The sequence below is a fragment of the Salmo trutta genome, chromosome 11, assembly GCF_901001165.1.
Source record: "Salmo trutta chromosome 11, fSalTru1.1, whole genome shotgun sequence".
Lineage (NCBI taxonomy): Eukaryota > Metazoa > Chordata > Actinopteri > Salmoniformes > Salmonidae > Salmo > Salmo trutta.
This window is the reverse complement of record NC_042967.1, coordinates 12,850,490-12,871,677: the sequence shown is the minus strand read 5'-3', so window position 1 is coordinate 12,871,677 and position 21,188 is coordinate 12,850,490. Positions and strand designations below refer to the sequence as shown.

Genomic DNA, 21,188 nt, shown 5'->3' with positions numbered 1-21,188 from the left:
TTCCAAATCAACCAATGGCGGCAGATCTAACAGGATCAAAGCAAAAAGCATAAGAAATATTTGTACTTGCATATTAATGTTTATAGAATTAATAAACAATATAAGCAATAAGCAATATGGTGTTTCTTTCCGTCTGCTTCATGATAGCAAATCAAATCAAATCAAATGTATTTATATAGCCCTTCATATATCAGCTGAAATCTCAAAGTGCTGTACAGAAACCCAGCCTAAAACCCCAAACAGCAAGCAAAGCATGTGAAAGAAGCACGGTGGCTAGGAAAAACTCCCTAGGAAAAACTCCCTAGAAAGGCCAAAAACCTAGGAAGAAACCTAGAGAGGAACCAGGCTATGAGGGGTGGCCAGTCCTCTTCTGGCTGTGCCGGGTGGATATTATAACAGAACATGGTCAAGTTGTTAAAATGTTCATAAATGACCAGCATGGTCAAATAATAATAATCATAGTAGTTGTCGAGGGTGCGACAAGCACGTCCGGTGAACAGGTCAGGGTACCGTAGCCGCAGGCAGAACAGTTGAAACTGGAGCAGCAGCATGGCCAGGTGGACTGGGGACAGCAAGGAGTCATCATGCCAGGTAGTCCCGAGGCATGGTCCTAGGGCTCAGGTCCTCCGAGAGAAAGAAAGAAAGAGAGAAAGAGAGAATTAGAGAGAGCATATTTAAATTCACACAGGACACCGGATAAGACAAGAGAATACTCCAGATGTAACAGACTGACCCTAGCCCCCCGACACATAAACTACTGCAGCATAAATACTGGAGGCTGAGACAGGAGGGATCAGAAGACACTGTGGCCCCATCCGATGATACCCCCGGACAGGGCCAAACAGGCAGGATATAACCCCACCCACTTTGCCAAAGCACAGCCCCCACACCACTGGAGGGATGTCTACAACCACCAACTTACCGTCCGAAGACAAGGCCGAGTATAGCCCACAAAATCTCCGCCAAGGCACAACCCAAGGGGGGGCGCCAACCCAGACAGGAAGACCACGTCAGTGACTCAACCCACTCAAGTGACGCACCCCTCCCATGGACGGCATGGAAGAACACCAGTAAGTCAGTGACTCAGCCCCTGTAATATGGTTAGAGGCAGAGAATCCCAGTGGAAAGAGGGGAACCGGCAAGGCAGAGACAGCAAGGGCGGTTCGTTGCTCCAGCCTTTCCGTTCACCTTCACACTCCTGGGCCAGACTATACTTAATCATAGGACCTACTGAAGAGATAAGTCTTCAGTAAAGACTTAAAGGTTGAGACTGAGTCTGCGTCTCTCACATGGGTAGGCAGACCATTCCATAAAAATGGAGCTCTATAGGAGAAAGCCCTACCTCCAGCCGTTTGCTTAGAAATTCTAGGGACAATTAGGAGGCCTGCGTCTTGTGACCGTAGCGTACGTGTAGGTATGTACGGCAGGACCAAATCGGAAAGATAGGTAGGAGCAAGCCCATGTAATGCTTTGTAGGTTAGCAGTAAAACCTTGAAATCAGCCCTTGCCTTAACAGGAAGCCAGTGTAGGGAGGCTAGCACTGGAGTAATATGATCACATTTTTTGGTTCTAGTCAGGATTCTAGCAGCCGTATTTAGCACTAACAGAAGTTTGTTTAGTGCTTTATCCGGGTAGCCGGAAAGTAGAGCATTGCAGTAGTCCAGCCTAGAAGTAACAAAAGCATGGATTAATTTTTCTGCGTCATTTTTGGACAGAAAGTTTCTGATTTTTGCAATGTTACGTAGATGGAAAAAAGCTGTCCTTGAAACAGTCTTGATATGTTCTTCAAAAGAGAGATCAGGGTCCAGAGTAACGCCGAGGTCCTTCACAGTTTTATTTGAGACGACTGTACAACCATCCAGATTAATTGTCAGATTGAACAGAAGATCTCTTTGTTTCTTGGGACCTAGAACAAGCATCTCTGTTTTGTCCGAGTTTAAAAGCAGAAAGTTTGCAGCCATCCACTTCCTTATGTCTGAAACACAGGCTTCTAGCGAGGGCAATTTTGGGGCTTCACCATGTTTCATTGAAATGTAGAGCTGTGTGTCGTCCGCATAGCAGTGAAATTTAACATTATGTTTTCGAATGACATCCCCAAGAGGTAAAATGTATAGTGAAAACAATAGTGGTCCTAAAACGGAACCTTGAGGAACACCGAAATTTACAATTGATTTGTCAGAGGACAAACCATTCACAGAGACAAACTGATATCTTTCCGACAGATAAGATCTAAACCAGGCCAGAACTTGTCCATGTAGACCAATTTGGGTTTCCAATCTCTCCAAAAGAATGTGGTGATCGATGGTATCAAAAGCGGCACTAAGATCTAGGAGCACGAGGACAGATGCAGAGCCTCGGTCTGACGCCATTAAAAGGTAATTTACCACCTTCACAAGTGCAGTCTCAGTGCTATGATGGGGTCTAAAACCAGACTGAAGCGTTTCGTATACATTGTTTGTCTTCAGGAAGGCTGCGCAACAGCTTTTTCTAAAATTTTTGAGAGGAATGGAAGATTCGATATAGGCCGATAGTTTTTTATAATTTCTGGGTCAAGATTCGGCTTTTTCAAGAGAGGCTTTATTACTGCCACTTTTAGTGAGCTTGGTACACATCCGGTGGATAGAGAGCCGTTTATTATGTTCAACATAGGAGGGCCAAGCACAGGAAGCAGCTCTTTCAGTAGTTTAGTTGGAATAGGGTCCAGTATGCAGCTTGAGTGTTTGGAGTCCATGATTATTATCATCATTGTGTCAAGAGATATAGTACTAAAACACTTTAGTATCTCCCTTGATCCTAGGTCCTGGCAGATTTGTGCAGACTCAGGACAATGGAGCTTTGGAGGAATATCCAGATTTAAAGAGGAGTCCGTAATTTGCTTTCTAATGATCATGATCTTTTCCTCGAAGAAGTTCATAAATGTATTACTGCTGAAGTGAAAGCCATCCTCCATTTGCGAATGCTGCTTTTTAGTTACCTTTGCGACAGTATCAAAAAGAAATTTCGGATTGTTCTTATTTTCCTCAATTAAGTTGGAAAAATAGGATGATCGAGCAGCAGTGATGGCTCTTCGATACTGCACGGTACTGTCTTTCCAAGCTAGTCGGAAGATTTCCAGTTTGGTGTGGCACCATTTCCGTTCCAATTTTCTGGAAGCTTGCTTCAGAGCTCGTGTATTTTCTGTATACCAGGGAGCTAGTTTCTTATGACAGATGTTTTTAATTTTTAGGGGTGCAACTGCATCTAGGGTATTGCGCAAGGTTAAATTGAGTTCCTCGGTTAGGTGGTTAACTGATTTTTGTCCTCTGAAGTCCTTGGGTAGGCAGAGGGAGTCTGGAAGGGCATCAAGGAATCTTTGGGTTGTCTGAGAATTTATAGCACGACTTTTAATGCTCCTTGGTTGGGGTCTGAGCAGATTATTTGTTGCAATTGTAAACGCAATAAAATGGTGGTCCGATAATCCAGGATTATGAGGAAAAACATTAAGATCCACAACATTTATTCCATGGGACAAAACTGGGTCCAGAGTATGACTGTGGCAGTGAGTAGGTCCAGAGACATGTTGGACAAAACCCACTGAGTCGATGATGGCTCCGAAAGCCTTTTGGAGTGGGTCTGTGGACTTTTCCATGTGAATGTTAAAGTCACCAAAAATTAGAACATTATCTGCTATGACTACAAGATCCGATAGGAATTCAGGGAACTCAGTAAGGAACACTGCATATGGCCCAGGAGGCCTGTAAACAGTAGCTGTAAAAAGTGAGTGAGTCGGCTGCATAGATTTCATGACTAGAAGCTCAAAAGACGAAAACGTCATTATTTTTTTTTTTGTAAATTGAAATTTGCTATCGTAGATGTTAGCAACACCTCCGCCTTTGCCGGATGCATAGCCTATTGCCTACACCTATCCAATTCTTGCAGATCTACGAGAGTGTCTAGTGAGTTAGGGGTAAGGCTTCTGAAGCATTATACACATTACTCGTTTACTATCAACTGCATTGTCTGGCAGGTTAACATATGAGCTGTAGCTGAATCTGACCTAGTGCATTTTATTCCATCGAGACATATTCTGCTCCCTGGAATAGGATTCTATTATCTTGTAAAAACATGTTTTAATTGGTTCCAGACTCATGGAATGTTTGCACCGTAGAATTCTGTTCTGTTCTGGCCCTTCAGTTCTGTGAATCTTTATATGTAGGTTACGGTAAACTCCAAATGAAAATCAGTCTAATAATACTTTTAATTTTGCGAAATGTAGTCTACTTTACAATATGTATGTATCAAAGAAAAAAACTGCTCTCTAAACTTTTTTTCTATAAAAAAAAAGTCACCCTCAGACCCTCAACCTTTGCCAGTAACTCACCAACACCGTGATAAATTACACTGCCGTGGTTTGAATTCAAACCAAAAGTGTTTGTTGAACAGTAAAGCCTTCATGAGATAGACCACTCTGTGTATGGGAGTGGCTGAGACAAATTGGCCAGGAAAGATGAATGACTTCCCTAATTTGATTTCAAGGAAACCACAGGTTGGGAGTTAGTTTAACTCCTTAGCGGAGGTAGTACGGTAAAGGCAGTTTATTCCGGAAGTTTCTAATGTCAGTAATAATGGAGCTCTCCCATTACCAGCATCAAATCAAATCAAATCAAATGCATTTATATAGCCCTTCTTACATCAGCTGATATCTCAAAGTGCTGTACAGAAACCCAGCCTAAAACCCCAAACAGCAAGCAATGCAGGTGTAGAAGCACGGTGGCTAGGAAAAACTCCCTAGAAAGGCCAAAACCTAGGAAGAAACCTAGAGAGGAACCAGGCTATGAGGGGTGGCCAGTCCTCTTCTGGCTGTGCCGGGTGGAGATTATAACAGCACATGGCTGGAACAGGTCAGGGTTCCAGCAGGTCTGGGACAGCAGGTCTGGGACAGGTAGCACGTCCGGTGAACAGGTCAGGGTTCCAGCAGGTCTGGGACAGCAGGTCTGGGACAGGTAGCACGTCCGGTGAACAGGTCAGGGTTCCAGCAGGTCTGGGACAGCAGGTCTGGGACAGGTAGCACGTCCAGTGAACAGGTCAGGGTTCCAGCAGGTCTGGGACAGCAGGTCTGGGACAGGTAGCACGTCCGGTGAAAAGGTCAGGGTTCCATAGCCGCAGGCAGAACAGTTGAAACTGGAGCAGCAGCACCAACATAGTTACTCTTCCTCCTAGTTTTCTATTGGCTGCATCTGTTAAGGACTAGGCCAGCTTGGGCCATATCCACAAAGCCTCTCAGAGTAGGAGTGCTGATCTAGGATCTGCCCATACAATCTTTTTCATGGTGATCCAAGTCAAATCTGATGCTAGATCAGCACTCCTACTCTGAGACGCTTTGTGGTCTTAGTTGTTTCTCTCCCTGAGGTGGGATAGCTTTGCCATCAAGGAGCAGAAGTCGTTTTATTCTCAAATCTTAAAATGTTTATTCTCACATTTTTAACTCTGATTGTTTTGTGTCTGTTGCTACACTACTAGACTTGTATTCCCGTCTCACTCCCTTCAGTTCTTGTAACACTTAATACTGTCGGTCCTGTTTATCAGCAGAGTGAAAGTGAGTGGCTGACGTCCGGCTTCATTGGTCTGTGAGTGAGCAGACATAAGAGATAAGCGCATAAGGAGGCCTGTTCTGGGTCTACAGGGATGGAAGCCAGTTTAACATACCAGCTATGCTGAATGACTCCCATCATAGAGAGAGGGCGACGCTAGTGATAGAGTCGAGTTCAATAGCAGAAGGTCTCCATTTGTTCTCAGAAAATGTGCAGCATATCTCGTCTGGTTTGCACGCGTTGTGTCTCGTCCTCTCTGTTTGAGAGAGAGAGAGAGAGAGAGAGAGAGAGAGAAAGAGAGGGAGAGCTGGGTAAAATATAAATGACACTATGTTGTTTGACAAGGGTATTCAAGTGCGTCATGAAAAATATATTGTTCAGGCCATAAAATCTTGATGCACCGTTTTACTAAAACATTTAGACAAGCGGTTCCTATTAATGAAACAAACAAGCAAACATGATTTGGAGCACAGGAAACAAGCGTCAACAAACAGACCATAGCTCCTGCCAACGCTTGTTTGGAGGCTTCACAAAAGAATGAATATTAGATTCTGAGGATAAACAATTGATTCTTACCTGTTGTTCGTTAAATCTTAACTTGGATCATTTTTCTCACTATGCGGTATAGTGTGTGTCTGGTCTACTGCCATGCAGTCAGTTCATAGAACATATACTACAATGTACAGCTGAGTTGGCCCGACATAATGGTACTATAATAAGATGAACAAGTATTCCAGTAGTTTTCTCACCTTATCTCTATGGTTCTCACAATCATGTTCCCGTGCAGGTTTAAAAGTTTAAAGCAAGTATATTATTCAAGTACTGGAAGTGTCTCTAAAATAGGTTCACTTTTCACAGTCAATTGAACCTCCTAGCGGGCAAAGCTGGTTGAAATGACTTCATTACAACCATTAAAAGCTGGTTGAAATGACTTCATTACAACCATTAAAGGCTGGTTGAAATGACTTCATTACAACTAGTTTCGCCGCTGGGCTGTTTATTAGTTCCAACTCCCAACTCATCAGTTGTTGCTGAAAAGTCCACAGCCCTGGCCCTGCTCTAACCCCTACCTTACCCCACCATGTTCCCCATTTTGTTCTTTGTGTCCCTCTATGCCCCAGGTACCGTGCAGTGGCGTCGTGGAGCAGGGTCCAGGGAGTAGGCATTCCTCTACGGACGGCCATGGAGATCGTGTCCATCTGGGTGCTGTCCATGGTCTTGGCTGTCCCAGAGGCCATCGGCTTCGACATGGTTGAATTCAACTACAGGAACGAGACTATACGGACATGCATGCTCAATCCCAAGACTGAGTTCATGATGGTACAACCCATTTTCTTGTTGACGCTTCTGCACTTTGAATAATCCTATTACCTGTATACAAACAAATCTGGCCCACAAAGTGTCTCAGAGTAAGAGTGCTGATCTAGGATCAGGTCCTCCCTCTTATTCATTATGATTTAAAAGACAAAAGTGATTCAAGTAAGGTTAGAGTACGTGTGTTAAGTTAGTAAATCTGACAGTCCATGACTTCATGTGGTGGTGTATCCTTGCACTGACCTATCAAAAACAATTCCATCTGTCCAAATACTTGGCAGGAAAATGAATTGTGATAAATACAGTGGTAGATTTATTTCAGTGGTACATTCATTTCTCTGACATTCTTGGCGGAACCACCCAAAGAACTAGAAATATGGTGAAAGGAAGCATACAGAGGTTCAAATATAATTTCAAATACTTTAGCTGTGCTTGACTGAGCTTGTCTGGCTTAATGGACGAATAGAATCGTCCCAAAACATCTGGCACTCTAGGTAGGCTAGAGCAAACACAAAGTATTTGAAAGATTTCAAATAGTATTTGAACCCAAATAGCATTTGAACTCTGACAGAGGTCTCCATACGTTTTTTTTCCCTCAGAGAGAAAATCTCTGAGGTGATCACTGTCTTTGTTCACAAGCCTGGAGAACATAATTGATCGCAGGCCACAACAGCAATTACAGCTCTACTGATGTATGGTTCCTTCAAGCTGAGCCATGTGTGTGTCTAGTTCACATCAAGCAACACAAAAGATACTAAATCCCATATCATGACCAAACCATGCTGAGGTTTAGGTCATTTCGTTTAAATCCAGATTCAATAGAACACGTATGACAGACAGTATCTCACCCTCCTGAAGTGAGGAATTTAGTCATGTCGTATAAAGGTTATAGATGAACATTTATTCTGTGGCCAAAAAATTCCTCAAATGGCATCTGCTCCTCCTTAAGACTTGTACGATAATATCCCCCACTTATATGTGGATTTAGTAGATTAGAATATGTCACTGCCACCACATAGACGTATTGGTAAAGTCAACTTGCTTTGTTACCAAACCTAGCAGGTGAAACTGGTTGAAATGACCTCATTACAACATCAATACAACCAGTTTTCCACGTTTGCCTGCTGGACAGTCTTCTGGAGTATTGGCATGTTAAGAATTGTGTTTCTCCTGCATAGAACCTGTGTACTAACGTTCTCCTGTTGTGGTTCTCCTGCAGTACTATAAGGACATCAAGGACTGGTGGTTGTTTGGGTTCTACTTCTGCGTTCCTCTGATGTGTACGGCTGTGTTCTACACTCTGATGACCTGTGAGATGCTCAACCACAGGAACGGCAGCCTCCGCATCGTCCTCAGTGAACACCTCAAACAGGTACCGAGGCCAGACTGCCTCATGTTTAGTGTCTCTTAAGGAGAAGCCCATTCCCTCTCTCAGGCCTCTCAAGCTGACATTGCATAACCCACCCTGACTGCCTTCTACAGTCATAGTACTACTACTTAGTATCAGGTCTCTCTTCTTCTCTTCGGTTGTTACGTACTGTAACCAGAGCCTCTAGCGTTTTGGAGGCCCTAAGCCAGGCTTGGCTGCATATAGGCAGAGGCACCTCTAATGTAACAGTACACTACTGCAGAATGACTCATGTTTTAAAGGTTAAAAGGTTTGTCCTTTTCCTCTCTCAGGCCTATCCGGTTTACATTTCATAACCCTACGTCTCCCTAACAACCTAACGTGTCCCTAACAACCTAACATTTTATCTGTTTACATCCCCAGAGACGTTACCATACAGTATTCAGGATGACTTTTTTTTATACATTTTCCACTCTCAGTATCTTGTCTTCATCACCCTTCATCGTCATCGTCCAACCTTTTCCTAATCAGTTGTTTATTGTTATCCCCAGAGACGGGAAGTGGCCAAAGCAGTGTTCTGCCTGGTCCTGATCTTCGCTCTGTGCTGGTTCCCCCTGCACCTCAGCAGGATCCTCAAGAAGATGGTCTACAACCAGAGAGACATTGGACGCTGTGACCTGCTCAAGTGAGTGCAGCCACGTTTGTTTGCTGCTGTCTTCTTATTATTAGAAGTGACTGATTCAGGAACGGTGTGTTGGAAAATGGAAAGGTGGAAAAATGTGGGGAATCACTTGACTGGATCTAGAACCACAGCAGACTAAACACAAACGGACATTATTTGAGTTGCTGCGATTTAACGATTCGAAATGTTTGAAAGGAGATGAAACTCAAATGGAATTCGGTCAAAAAACATGGGTGTCGTTTCTTTCAGCTTCCTGTTGGTCTTGGATTACCTGAGTATCAACCTAGCCACAGTAAACTCCTGTATAAACCCCATCATCCTCTACTTTGTCAGCAAGAAGTTCAAAAACTGCTTCAAGGTACTGTAGATCCCTAAACATACACACACACCCAACTTCCTTTTTCTCTCTTGCTGTATATCTCTATCCTTTTCACTCCCTCTCTTGCTTTATTTTTCTTTCGCTCTCTCTCTCCCCCCATATAATCAGTATCTCCACTAACCCCCCCAGCCCTCCCCAAACCCTTTGTCTTGTCTCGCCAGTAAAACAAACAGAGAACCTCTCCCTCTCCCCACGACCGAAGGGCCTGTGGCTCTGCGCTGGTGATGACATTATTTAAAGAAAATGTAAAGCAAAGCGGTGATTTATGAACTCATGTACTGGGTGAGGTCACATAACTGTACACATCTGTTAGAGACCTGAGCTGAAGATAAGCCATGCCCTAGCTCTAGCTGTCCTCAGAGAGCGAGAGAGACTGAGACTAACTCATAACAGCAACTCCCAGACCCTGAACGTGCCTCTTCATCTGTCTGCAGAAATGGGGCTAAGAGTTTGGGAAGGATAAAAAGTGTTCTACTTCTCACGCTGTGAGCAGATGTAGTTTTATGTAGTATATTGTTCAAAGAAGCATTCCGAGCCCTCATTACACAAGTCCTCATTATTGTAAGCTGTAGAAAAGTGCCTACTTGGACCTCATCTATCGTAGCAGCAATAGCATAAACACTATCAACACAGAATGACCACAGCAATATGAATAGCGCCTCTAATCTTGTAAACTTGTACCCTTGTTCAAGTGTCTAACCTTGTCCCCTTCCAGTCCTGCCTGTGTTGTTGGTGCCACTCGGATGCCACAGTGACCAGCACGGGACAAAACGGGAACGGGACCAGTATCCAATGCAAGAGCCCAGAGCCCGCCAACCTTCACACGGACCGCAGCCTACGCAAGGACAGCGACTGACCACCACAGGAGGTGACGCCCCCTGTGGACGAGGAGGTCTCACTACAACTACAGCCAGTCTGCACTAAACACAACAGACTCTCAACTCAATAGGACCCCCATGCTAAACCGCTACGGTGTGACAAACAGAGAGTCACACGTTTCAAACACCACCACACATTTCTTATACAGAACACCGCTGGGCAGCTCTGGAGCCTGAAGTAGGATGACGGGGGAAATTAGTGGAGTTTATATATAGACACAAACATACAATGGTCATGATGGACACTGCAGTATTTCCAGTGTCTCTCTGGACTATACCATTCCCTTTGCCAGGGGGAGACAAGGAGGGAGCGATGCCTTACAGTGCCGTGAGAGAGGAGGAAGAGGGATGGAGGGAGGGGAGGGCACGGTAGGGGGGGAGGTAGCTAACAGGATGCAGCTGAACCCAGGCTATAAATGACCGGCCAGTCATTTATAGCGGAGCGAGTAGCGTGTTGTTCTGTTCACAAAACGGTGAGCACTGCTGGGACGAACCAGGAAGCAGCGGAAACCCCGGGAAGGAAGGCCAGAGCGCTCCCTGTCAGAGGGCACGAGAGGAGAAGGAGAGAATGGTCCCCCATGAGTCCTAATGAACTGCTACTAAGTGATGGTGGAGAGAAGGGGAGCTCTCACTATTGAGTTGACTGTCCTTTTGTAGTGTCTCTATAGCATCTTCCATCATAGGCACTATACGCTGGTCGTTGTGTACACAGTAGTACCCTTTCATAGAGTAAGCTAATGTCCCGTGTTCTGTATGGTGAATTTGTATTAATATGGATGAACGTGATTTTGCCATGTAAACGTGTGTGTTCCAGTACAGTTTAATATTCTGTTTTATAAAACGTACCAGGAAGTGTTAATTCACCGTGTTTAGGTTTCATGTGGTGGGAAGAAGGAAAAACTGATTTTAACGAAAAGGTGCCTTGTGTCATCTTGAAATCCCCCGTATAGCCTTATACAGTATACAGTCTCTGTACAACGTCCATTGGAATATCACTTAGGGTGTAGAGTTACTCCAGTGTAGAGTAAACACCAGAGTGCATCCCCAATGGCCCCCTTTTCCCTACATAGTCCTATGCGCCCTGGTCAAAAGTAGTGCACTATAGGAGGGAATGGGGTGCCATTTGGGAAGTAGACCCAGTCTCTTGACTTGTTATCCAAAGACTAATGGTTTTCTGACCCCTACTGAAGTCCCAAACTAGTTTAAAGAACATGTCCAGATGCAACAAGCAAAACGGGACCATAAAGTACAACGTTATGATTATGTCTCAGATCAAGGCTCGTTGAAAAGGGGGTCTCTATGTTCTCACCCAAAAAATAAAGGGATAAAAACGTTATCCTTACTTCACTGTGAATGTTACAAGACACAGAAATGTTGGTATTTACAGCTAAGCTGTTTGTGAAACATGCTCGTATATAACAAGTTTTTATATGGTGTAATATTTTGCTATGTTCTTCATCATATATACAGAATGTGGTTATTATTTGTCCTTTGCCTGAGGCAGGATTTTTATTAGTTCTTTTGTTGTTGTGATGATAAATATACCAGTTGGTGTTTAAATCATATCAGCTACCTATGTGACTATACTGCTTTATACATTTGATATGTGAATACATGTATTATGAATACAATTAATGTGCTGTGTGTGTGCGTGTGTGTGTGCGTGTGTGTGATTTTTTTGCACTTTTCCGTTTGAGTGTTTGTGGCACTATCTACAGCATATCAGACAATGTCAAAGAAAAAGGCTTTTCAGTTTAACCACTCATAGCAATACATCATATTTTACCACTATAATGAGAGGCATCATACCCCTCTATAGGAAATTGTATTATTGTTCGACACGTTTGTTTCTCATGTTTCATACAGAAATGCTGCTGCTTATCCTAATAAAAATCATTTAAGTGTATACCTTTTGCCTTACATTACTAAGGAGAGATTAACGTTATATTGATATGCATAACATAAATACTTCGACATTTGTAAGCATAAGAACATTAAACATTGCATTACTAAGGAGTTATACATTTTACCTTGACATGCATTACGTATAATTACTTTGGAATTTGTAAGCGTATGACCTCGCACATTGCTTTATTGAGGAGTTTATACTGACATGTCATAGAAATACTCTTCTCTTTCTGAGAGGATAAGGGGCCTCTTTTTTTATTTTCTTAGTGTCTGTGGGAAGGAAACACAAGCTGGTCTGGGAGTGATTTGAAGTGCACTGTGACCTGCTTGCTTGTTGCTTGGCAACACCGCCCTCAAGGTTACCATGTCAACTGAGAGGATGTGAACTGAATTGCTTGGAGAGAGGGAAGGTAATCAAGCCAGCCCATATGAGTGACTGTTATCAGAGCTCCCAAATAGAGGAGCTTAAACATAACTTGTCTTGTTAACTTAAAGACATCCTCCAGCGATTTCAGAATGTTTACCGTTGAAAAGCTATATCCCAAGTATGAATACAGTAAAGTACACAGGTGTAATACATTGAGAAAAATAGTGTTTTTTTAGACAAAACTGCAAACTTCAAGGAATTGGTCTGATGGGGAGATGTGATGTCATCGGCCTCTCCCCTTTCTTGAGGAGCCATACAGAACAAAAGAGGATACCTGGACCACCTATTGAGACGTGCCTTTTGTGAAGTAAATCAGGTGAAAAATGAGGTGAAAAGGAGAATGTAGAACGACTTTAATCAAATCTGCAGGTGTCACAGTGTGCGCAACTGGTTGAAGGAAGTCAGGTGCAGGAGAGCAGAGATGAGTGAACAGGCACACTTTATTCAGGCAGAGGAAAACAGCCGGACGCAACTGCGTCACAACACTCCGGCCCAAAGGAAAAAGCGATTGCGAACAAATTTCACAAAATGGTACAAATAACAAAGCCATGGGTACAAACAATACCCGGAGAAAAACCAGCCTGTAGCGTCACACACGTAACAAACAAATAATACCACACACAGACATGGGGGGAACAGAGGACAATATACACGTAGAGTAATGAGGGGATGTAAACCAGGTGTGCGGGAAAACAAGACAAAACAAATGGACAATGAAAGATGGAGCGGCGATGGCTAGAAGACCGGTGACGTTGACCGCCGAACGCCGCCCGAACAAGGAGAGGGACCGACTTCGGCAGGAGTCGTGACAGCAGGATCTCAACTATTTGCTTGAGATCAGTGCAATGGATTTAGTTACAAGGTTGTGTTGGACATTTAAAGTGAACACCATGAAATCTTCTTAGACAACCTAAACATTGTGACCGATATCGTTTTTAATCATTTTAGCATTTTAGTCATTTAGTGTGGAATCAGGAGCAGGAGAGCAGATGGGTTCCAGGGAATCAAAAGTTTATTACAGGCGGTCCCAAAGGCACAGCACAAACACAAAGGCTAACCGCACAAAATGTAGCATCCACCCACAGGGATAGGAATTAGGTTCACACAGAGGAGAAACCTCGACTCTGTTAACTAGCGAGCAAAAATGTCCACGGTAAAACACATACCGCACAAAAGGAAACAAAATCCCGTGGTGCAGGCACGCACCCCTTACAGTACTAATTAGCAACAATCCAGCACACAGCCTAACCTGCAGCGGGGAAATATAAACCCACCGAATCAGATACAACTAGACACAGGTGTGTAAAACAGTGCTAAACGAAAAAGGGAAATGGGATCGGTGGCAGCTAGTAGGCCGGCGACGATGACCGCCGAGCACCGCCCAAACAGGGAGAGGAGCCACCTTCGGCGGAAGTCGTGACACAGACGCTCTTATCCAGAGCGACTTACAGTTGTTGCATTCATCTTAAGATCTCCGTCATGTCTAGGTTGAGCTTGAGCTTGAAGTGGTGGGCCGACATCCAAGCTGAGATATCTGCCAGATAGGATGTAATCCAAGAGTGTGTAGAGCCTGAGAGGCCCAGCCGTGAGAGGGTGGAGAGGAGGATCTGATGGTTCACGGTGTCAAAGGCAGCAGATAGATCTAGGAGGATGAGAACAGAGGAGAGAGAGTCAGCTTTGGCAGTGCGGAGAACCACCGTGACACAGAGAAAAGCGGTCTTGGTTGAGGAGGGGATGGGGTCGAGCGGGCAGGATGTCGGGCAGCCAGACATCACTAGTCGCAGGATTTCGACTGGAGAGGGAGGGGAGAAAGAAGTCAGTGGATACGGAGGAAGAGAAGGTAGAGAAGAGGGAGTGAAAGGATGATAGGTCCTCCAAAAGTGTTCCTCCATTTTCCTCCAAGGAGCAGGAGGGGAGGGCCGAGTCGGCCGGGAGGAAAGGAGACGGTGCAAGTCATAGGATGCAGAAATGGGAGGAGAATACTGTCGAAGAGGCAGAATCAGGAGACAGGAGGGAGAAGGATTTAGCAAAAGGGAGAGATGATAGGATAGAAGAGGAGAGAGTAGTGGGAGAGAAAGCAAAGATTGTGATGCTGCTTGACCATCTGGGTAGGGGCTGAGTGGCTAGGGTTGGAGGAGAGGGAGACAGAAAAGGAAACAAAGTATTTTTAATATTTATATTCTTGATTTCAGACCAAAATAAGCTGAGCCAAAATAATTTCTGCCTCAAAACCAATAGTAATGTCAGTGTCATAGATGTGTTGAGAGCTAATTTGTTGGTGATAACAGGTCATTCTAAGTTATAATCCTTACCAAAGTGTTCCATATTCACTGCAAAACATTTTTTTTGTCTCTTTCCAGTAAGCTTGAAAACACTGAATTCCTCTCACAACTGTGGTTGAAGAATATAAAAATGTCTGACTTTTATGAAATGGATGACAAAAAAATAACATGAGACTCAAAAGGCACGACCATGAGAGAGAGAGAGACAGAGAGAGAGAGCACAAGAAAGAAAGTGAGAGTGAGAGTGAGAGAGAGAGCAAGCGAGAGAGGATGGTTTTAGGTCTGTGGAATTTGGTGGGAAACTTGGTTGTTGCCAGCAGTGAAATGAATAAAGCTCAAAGGCAAAAAACAGAGGACCTCAAAGGGCCAAAAAGTCTCCTCTATATAGAACATGGTGAACAGAGCCAAGTCCTTAATGTTGAAGGCCAAACACTGTTCACGAATGACAAGGCATTGGAGGGTTAAGTGTGTGTGTGTGTGTGTGTGTGTGTGTGTGTGTGTGTGTGTGTGTGTGTGTGTGTGTGTGTGTATGTGTGTGTGTGTGTGTGTGTGTGTGTGTGTGTGTGTGTGTGTGTGTGTGTGTGTGTGTGTGTGTGTGTGTGTGTGTGTGTGTGTGTGGAGAGGCATCAGAGGGTTATTATACAGTGCAGGCTGTTCTCTGCTGAAGAACGATGTGTGATGGATGTCTCTCTTTATTCAGCAGAGTTCAAACCCATGCTCTCAGCTGCCACTCAGACATAAGATGCATACAACACAATAACAGTGAGGACTAGATGGACTACATATACTGAACTATGGTGGGTCTATAATGAGAAAGTCTATGAGTTTTGAAAGGGAGCTGAGAAAATTGTGAAGAGATACTTTGGGAAGATGCACTATGGTTTGAAACTAGGATAAATGTTATATAAAGTCAATCTTAATTGAATAGTTTATAATGGGTTGTACGTTGTTCATTCTTAATTAGGCCATTGTACTCGCTACATACTGTGTACACAGAGTAAGGAATTAAGATAAAACGTGATACAACTGTGTTGAAATCCTTATACTAGCGAGATTTCACAACATCAACAACTCAATCACCAACTGAGTTCTAAGTAAACATCAATGGCTACAAACAGATGCATGAAGAGAATAGCTATTCTGAAACATACCACCATAGACTTTAATAATAGCCTGTGCCCTTTGTCAGGCTTCTCTACTTGTCTCTCAGCATTACACAGATGTACTGACAGACCTGGGTTCAAATAGTATTTGAAATAATTCCATTGGGTTTCGTTGTGCCAGGCCAGCTCAATCAAGCCCAGCGAAATTATTTGAAACCAAATGGAATAGTCCCAAAGGTGCCAAGCCTACCTTCTGGCTTTTTAGGTTGACTAAAGCCAACGCAAAAAGTATTTGAAATTATTTCAAATACTATTTGAACCCAGGTCTGTCTGTATAAATGGAATAGTCCCAAAAGTGCCAACCCCTGCCTTCCGGCTTTTTAGGTTGACAAAAGCCAACACTAAAGTATTTGAAATGATTTCAAATACTTTTAGCGGCTTTAGTCAGCCTAAAAAGACAGAAGGCAGGGGTTGGCACTTTTGGGACTATTCAATTTGGTTTCGTTGTGCCAGGCCAGCTCAATCAAGCCAAGCTAAATTATTTGAAAGATTTCAAATACTATTTGAACCCAGGTTTAGTACTGAGGTAATGGATTGGTGTTGAGTCTAAACAAGCACATCACACTTTAGGGTCAACCCTACCTCATGCCATAAGAGTTAGATCAGACATCGACTTAGCTCTGCATTTCCTCTAAAGAATCCCCCCTCAATCACATAATAATATCAATAACACATTTATAATACTCCGTGGAGTTCTGCCATACAGTGTAACCTGGAACCAGTATAAACTGTATCAAACTGGATTGATGATTGGATAATGATATGGTCTGGGAGATATTATTGGTTCATCATGTTAGAGGCCTACTCTTCCAGCCAATCAGATGGTCACGCATAGGCCTACTCTTTCAGCCAATCAGATTGTAAGGCTATTTTGGGCTATTTCAGGAGGTGTATGGGTGACCTCATCAAGTGATCTCAGAAACACACAGCATCCAGAAATATGAGTCTACAGGGACCGGATCCAGAAAATTGACAGAAAACAGGATGAATGATGAAGCACTTTCGTGATTAGAAATATGAATGTCTGTTTCTTATAATGATATACCTTTACTTTGTTTTCATATAGGCCAATACATACTGCATGTATAAAATGTTCTGAATGCATATCATTCTAATCTAGAACACTTTGTAGGTCAGGCTAAAAATCTATTCTATTCCAATCTGTTAGTTATTGTTCAGGAGAAGAAACAGCACAGCTGAAGTAAGTTCCCTGGGTGAATTTGAACACTTCCTAACACAGAGACCTTAGGCAGATGTATTAAGATAAATAAATAATCTCTGAATAATTGCAGACTTGTGTATTCCCCTGATGAGGGCGGTGCACTTTGGCTGATACTGTATCACTTGGTGCCAGTCAACAATCAGACAGTATGGCTCCACCTCTGCATACATTGATTTTCATACAGTAACTTCGCAGGGCCCATATTCATAACACTGATCTGGGATCAGTGCTGCTTTTCAGATCATGATGAATAAGATTAGATGGACAAAGGAGACCTGGTCCTAGATCAGCACTCCTTCTCAGATGTTTTGTAACTAAGTAACAAGACCTGTTCAGTTCATTCAAAAATATACATTGGCAAGATAAAGTACGTGAACCCTTTTGAATTATCTGGATTTCTGCATAAATCAAAAAAACATTTGATCTGATCTTCATCTAAGTCACAACAACAGACAAACACAGTCTGCTTAAACTAATAAGAAAAATGCAATCATTTCTGTGTTGTCTATATTGAATACATCATTTAAACATTCACAGTGTAGATTGGAAAAAGTGTGTGAACCCCTAGGCTAATGACTTCTCCAAAAGCTAATTGGAGTCAGGAGTCAGCTAACCTGGAGTACAATCATTGAGACGTGATTGGAGATGATGGTTAGAGCTGCCCTGCCCTATAAAAAAACACTCACAAAATTTGAGTTTGCTATTCACAAGAAGCATTGCCTGATGTGAACCATGCCTCAAACCAAAGAGGTCTCAGAAGACCCAAGATTAAGACTTGTTGACTTGCATAAAGCTGGAAAGGGTTACAAAAGTATCTCTAAAAGCCTTGATGTTCATCAGTCCACAGTAAGACAAATTGTCTATAAATGGAGAAAGTTCAGCACTGTTGATACTCTCCCTAGGAGTTGTCATCCTGCAAAGATGACTGATAGAGCAGAGCGCAGAATGCTCAATGAGGTTAAAAAGAATCTTAGAGTGCCAGCTAAAGACTTAAAGAAATCTCTGGAACATGCTAACATCTCTGTTGACGAGTATACGATACGTAAAACACTAAACAAGAATGGTGTTCATGGAAGGACACCACGGAAGAAGCCAATGCTGTCCAAAAAAAACATTGCTGCACATCTGAAGTTAGCAAAAGAGCATCTGGATGTTCCACAGCGCTACTGGCAAAATATTCTGTGAACAGATTAAACTAAAGTTGAGTTGTTTGGAAGGAACACAAAACACTACGTGTGGAGAAAAAAAGGCACAGCACACCAACATCTAAACCTATTCCCAACTGTAAAGTATGGTGGAGGGAGTGTCATGGTTTGGGAATGCTTTGCTGCCTCAGGGCCTGGACAGCTTGCTATCATCAACAGAAAAATGAATTCCCAAGTTTATCAAGACCGATTGAACCTCAACAGAAGTTGGGTGATGCAACAGGACAACGACACAAAACCCAGAAGTAAATCAACAACAGAATGGCTTCAACAGAAGAAAATGTGCCTTCTGGAGTGGCTTAGTCAGAGTCCTGACCTCAACCCGATTGAGATGATGTGGCATGACCTCAAAAGAGCGGTTCACACCAGACATCCCAACAATATTTCTGATCTAAAACAGTTTTGTAAAGAGGAATGGTCCAAAATTCCTCCTGACCGTTGTGCAGGTCTGATCCTCAACTACAGAAAACTTTGGTTGAGGTTATTGCTGCCAAAGGAGGTTATTAAATCCAAGGGTTCACAAACATTTTCCACCCTGCACTGTGAATGTTTATACGGTGTGTTCAATAAAGACATGAAAACTTTAATTGTTTGTGTGTTATTAATTTAAGCAGACTGTGTCTTGTCTATTGTTGTGACTTAGATGAAGATCAGATCAAATTTATGCAGAAATCCAGGTATTACCAAAGGGTTCACATACTTTTTCTTGCCACTGTATATATGTTGTACCCCCTTTGTGATCTTGTCTCATTGTTGCAACTCCCCAACAGGCTCGAGAGGCGAAGGTCGAGTCATGCGTCCCCCGAAATATGACCCACCGAACCACGCTTATTAATACCCGCCTGCTTAACCTGGAAGCCAGCCGCACCAATGTGTCGGAGGAAACACTGTTCAACTGACGACCGAGGTCAGCCTGCAGGCACCCGGCCCGCCACAAGGAGTCGCTAGAGCTCGATGAGCCAACTAAAGCACCCCCCGGCCAAACCCTCCCCTAACTCGGACGACGCTGGGCCAATTGTGCGCCGCCCTATGGGACTCCCGATCATGGCCGGTTGTGATTCAGACCGGGATCGAACCAGCGTCTGTAGTGACGCCTATAGCACTGCGATGCAGTGCATTAAACCGCTGCGCCATTCGGGAGGCCCTTAAATACAGTGGCGAGACAGCCAGGAGTCGAACCTAGAATCTTCTAATCCGTCGTCAGACACATTTTCCATTGTGCCACTGTCCCCGATCATTCACATTTCTTATCAAATCCTCCTACAGTTCTATGTGCCATCCAAATAACCTTATTGTGAACTGTAAAATGATGCTTCAGTGGGATCTTATCGACGTCACATTGTCTATGCTCAAATATGTTTTCAGTTTGATCAAACACAGCACATGTTTATCCTACCCAGCCCTAACATGGCTGTGTTCCTAATGCCATTTTGCATAGCAATCTCTCCAAGCTATAACCCACCAAGGCGCCAGCTCGCTCGCATGACTGTGGTGGCAAAGACCATTTCTAATTTATAAAAGCCAAAAGGATAAATTCAAAATTCATGAACAATCTGTCTGGTAACAACCAGTGATTTCTGTGACTGTGGGGCAGTAGCTAGTGAAACGATGGGGACGGATGGTGCAACACAAAGGAAAGTTCTGCCTCCACTCATTAAACAGGGAAACGCACTCTGAACGAAAGAGAGGAGAGAGAGATTCATAGTCGTACTTCTCCTCCCTAGGCTCTTTCTATAACTTTCTTCATACTCAATGCTGTTTGAGTATAAAATCCTTTAGAAAAATGTCAGAACAGCTATAGTGAAACAAATTGCTGGCAACAAGAGGCCTAAAACTCCTTGAAATCTTGTAATTCATTCCCAGAACTAAACAAACAATGAGTGAACAATGAGGGAGAATGATTACTATTTTGTTTTACAAGCCTAGTCAATTCAACCCACCATCTGCCCTCATCATGGAAAAGTTCGTGCCGACAACCTTCTCTGCGTAAAACATTATTTCACTCCTCGTCACCGCTGCGAGAGTAATTGAAGCAGACCGCCGAGGGGTTATAAAACTTGTCTGTTTCACGTTCAGGATTCTTGGTTTCGTGACTAAGAGAGGTTATTTGTTAAAAGAGCAGGTCTCCAATGATACATAGCAGATCAGGCCAACACATTAAAACAGTTCCTAGTTCCCGGCACTGGCTTGAAGTCATGAAGTAAGTATAGTGACCTTCACTTCAACCCCACTGCATTTTGAGGTATAAGAAGATTGTCACTCCAATAAATATATTTAAATTGAGAAGTTTCCCTGATATCTGCACTCTGTGGTAAGAAATGCAGTCCCTGTCTTCACTGCTGTAAATGCACATACATTGTTAAAAAAATAACAAGCAGATTCCTTAAACAATTTGTTAACAAGTATCTCTAATAAACATAAGCTCAAATCCCACATCCTTGACTTTCTCTGCTTCCCTGCACCGAGCCAGACCCAGATCACATTCTCTGTTGTGGTTTAATTTATTCAATGTGGAGCCTAATGTTCAACTAAACAAGTTTCAACTGGAATAAATCAATTGAAAACCTTCAATTGGACAAAGAAAAGAGAGCCTAATTGACTATGGCCTATTTACTCCACTCTAATTAACGGAGCAACGGATGCTTCTCTGAAATTGTTTAACAATTTAAATTGTCTAAAGGATAACAGATCTGTATTGAAATAGTTATCCTAGTACTATACACAGATGGTCGTTGTGTTTTTCAAACAAAGGCCTTGTGAGATTTTAGAGATTTATTTTTAAGCAACTCCAGCTAAATACATTCCTGTTG

General features: G+C 43.1%; 1 protein-coding gene across 2 annotated transcripts in view; it reads left to right on the top strand.

Annotated features, from left to right (window-relative positions):
* Positions 1 to 12,077, top strand: part of LOC115202232 (endothelin receptor type B) — a 50,096-nt gene extending 38,019 nt beyond the window's left edge. For both annotated transcript variants that reach the window (XM_029766220.1, XM_029766219.1), the window contains exons 4-8: positions 6,692 to 6,890; positions 8,104 to 8,256; positions 8,784 to 8,917; positions 9,164 to 9,272; positions 10,009 to 12,077. In XM_029766220.1, coding sequence (XP_029622080.1) covers positions 6,692 to 6,890; positions 8,104 to 8,256; positions 8,784 to 8,917; positions 9,164 to 9,272; positions 10,009 to 10,149 — 736 coding nt within the window. In that variant the 3' untranslated portion in view covers positions 10,150 to 12,077. The remainder of the gene's footprint in view (positions 1 to 6,691; positions 6,891 to 8,103; positions 8,257 to 8,783; positions 8,918 to 9,163; positions 9,273 to 10,008) is intronic.
* Positions 12,078 to 21,188: the final 9,111 nt, after the last annotated feature.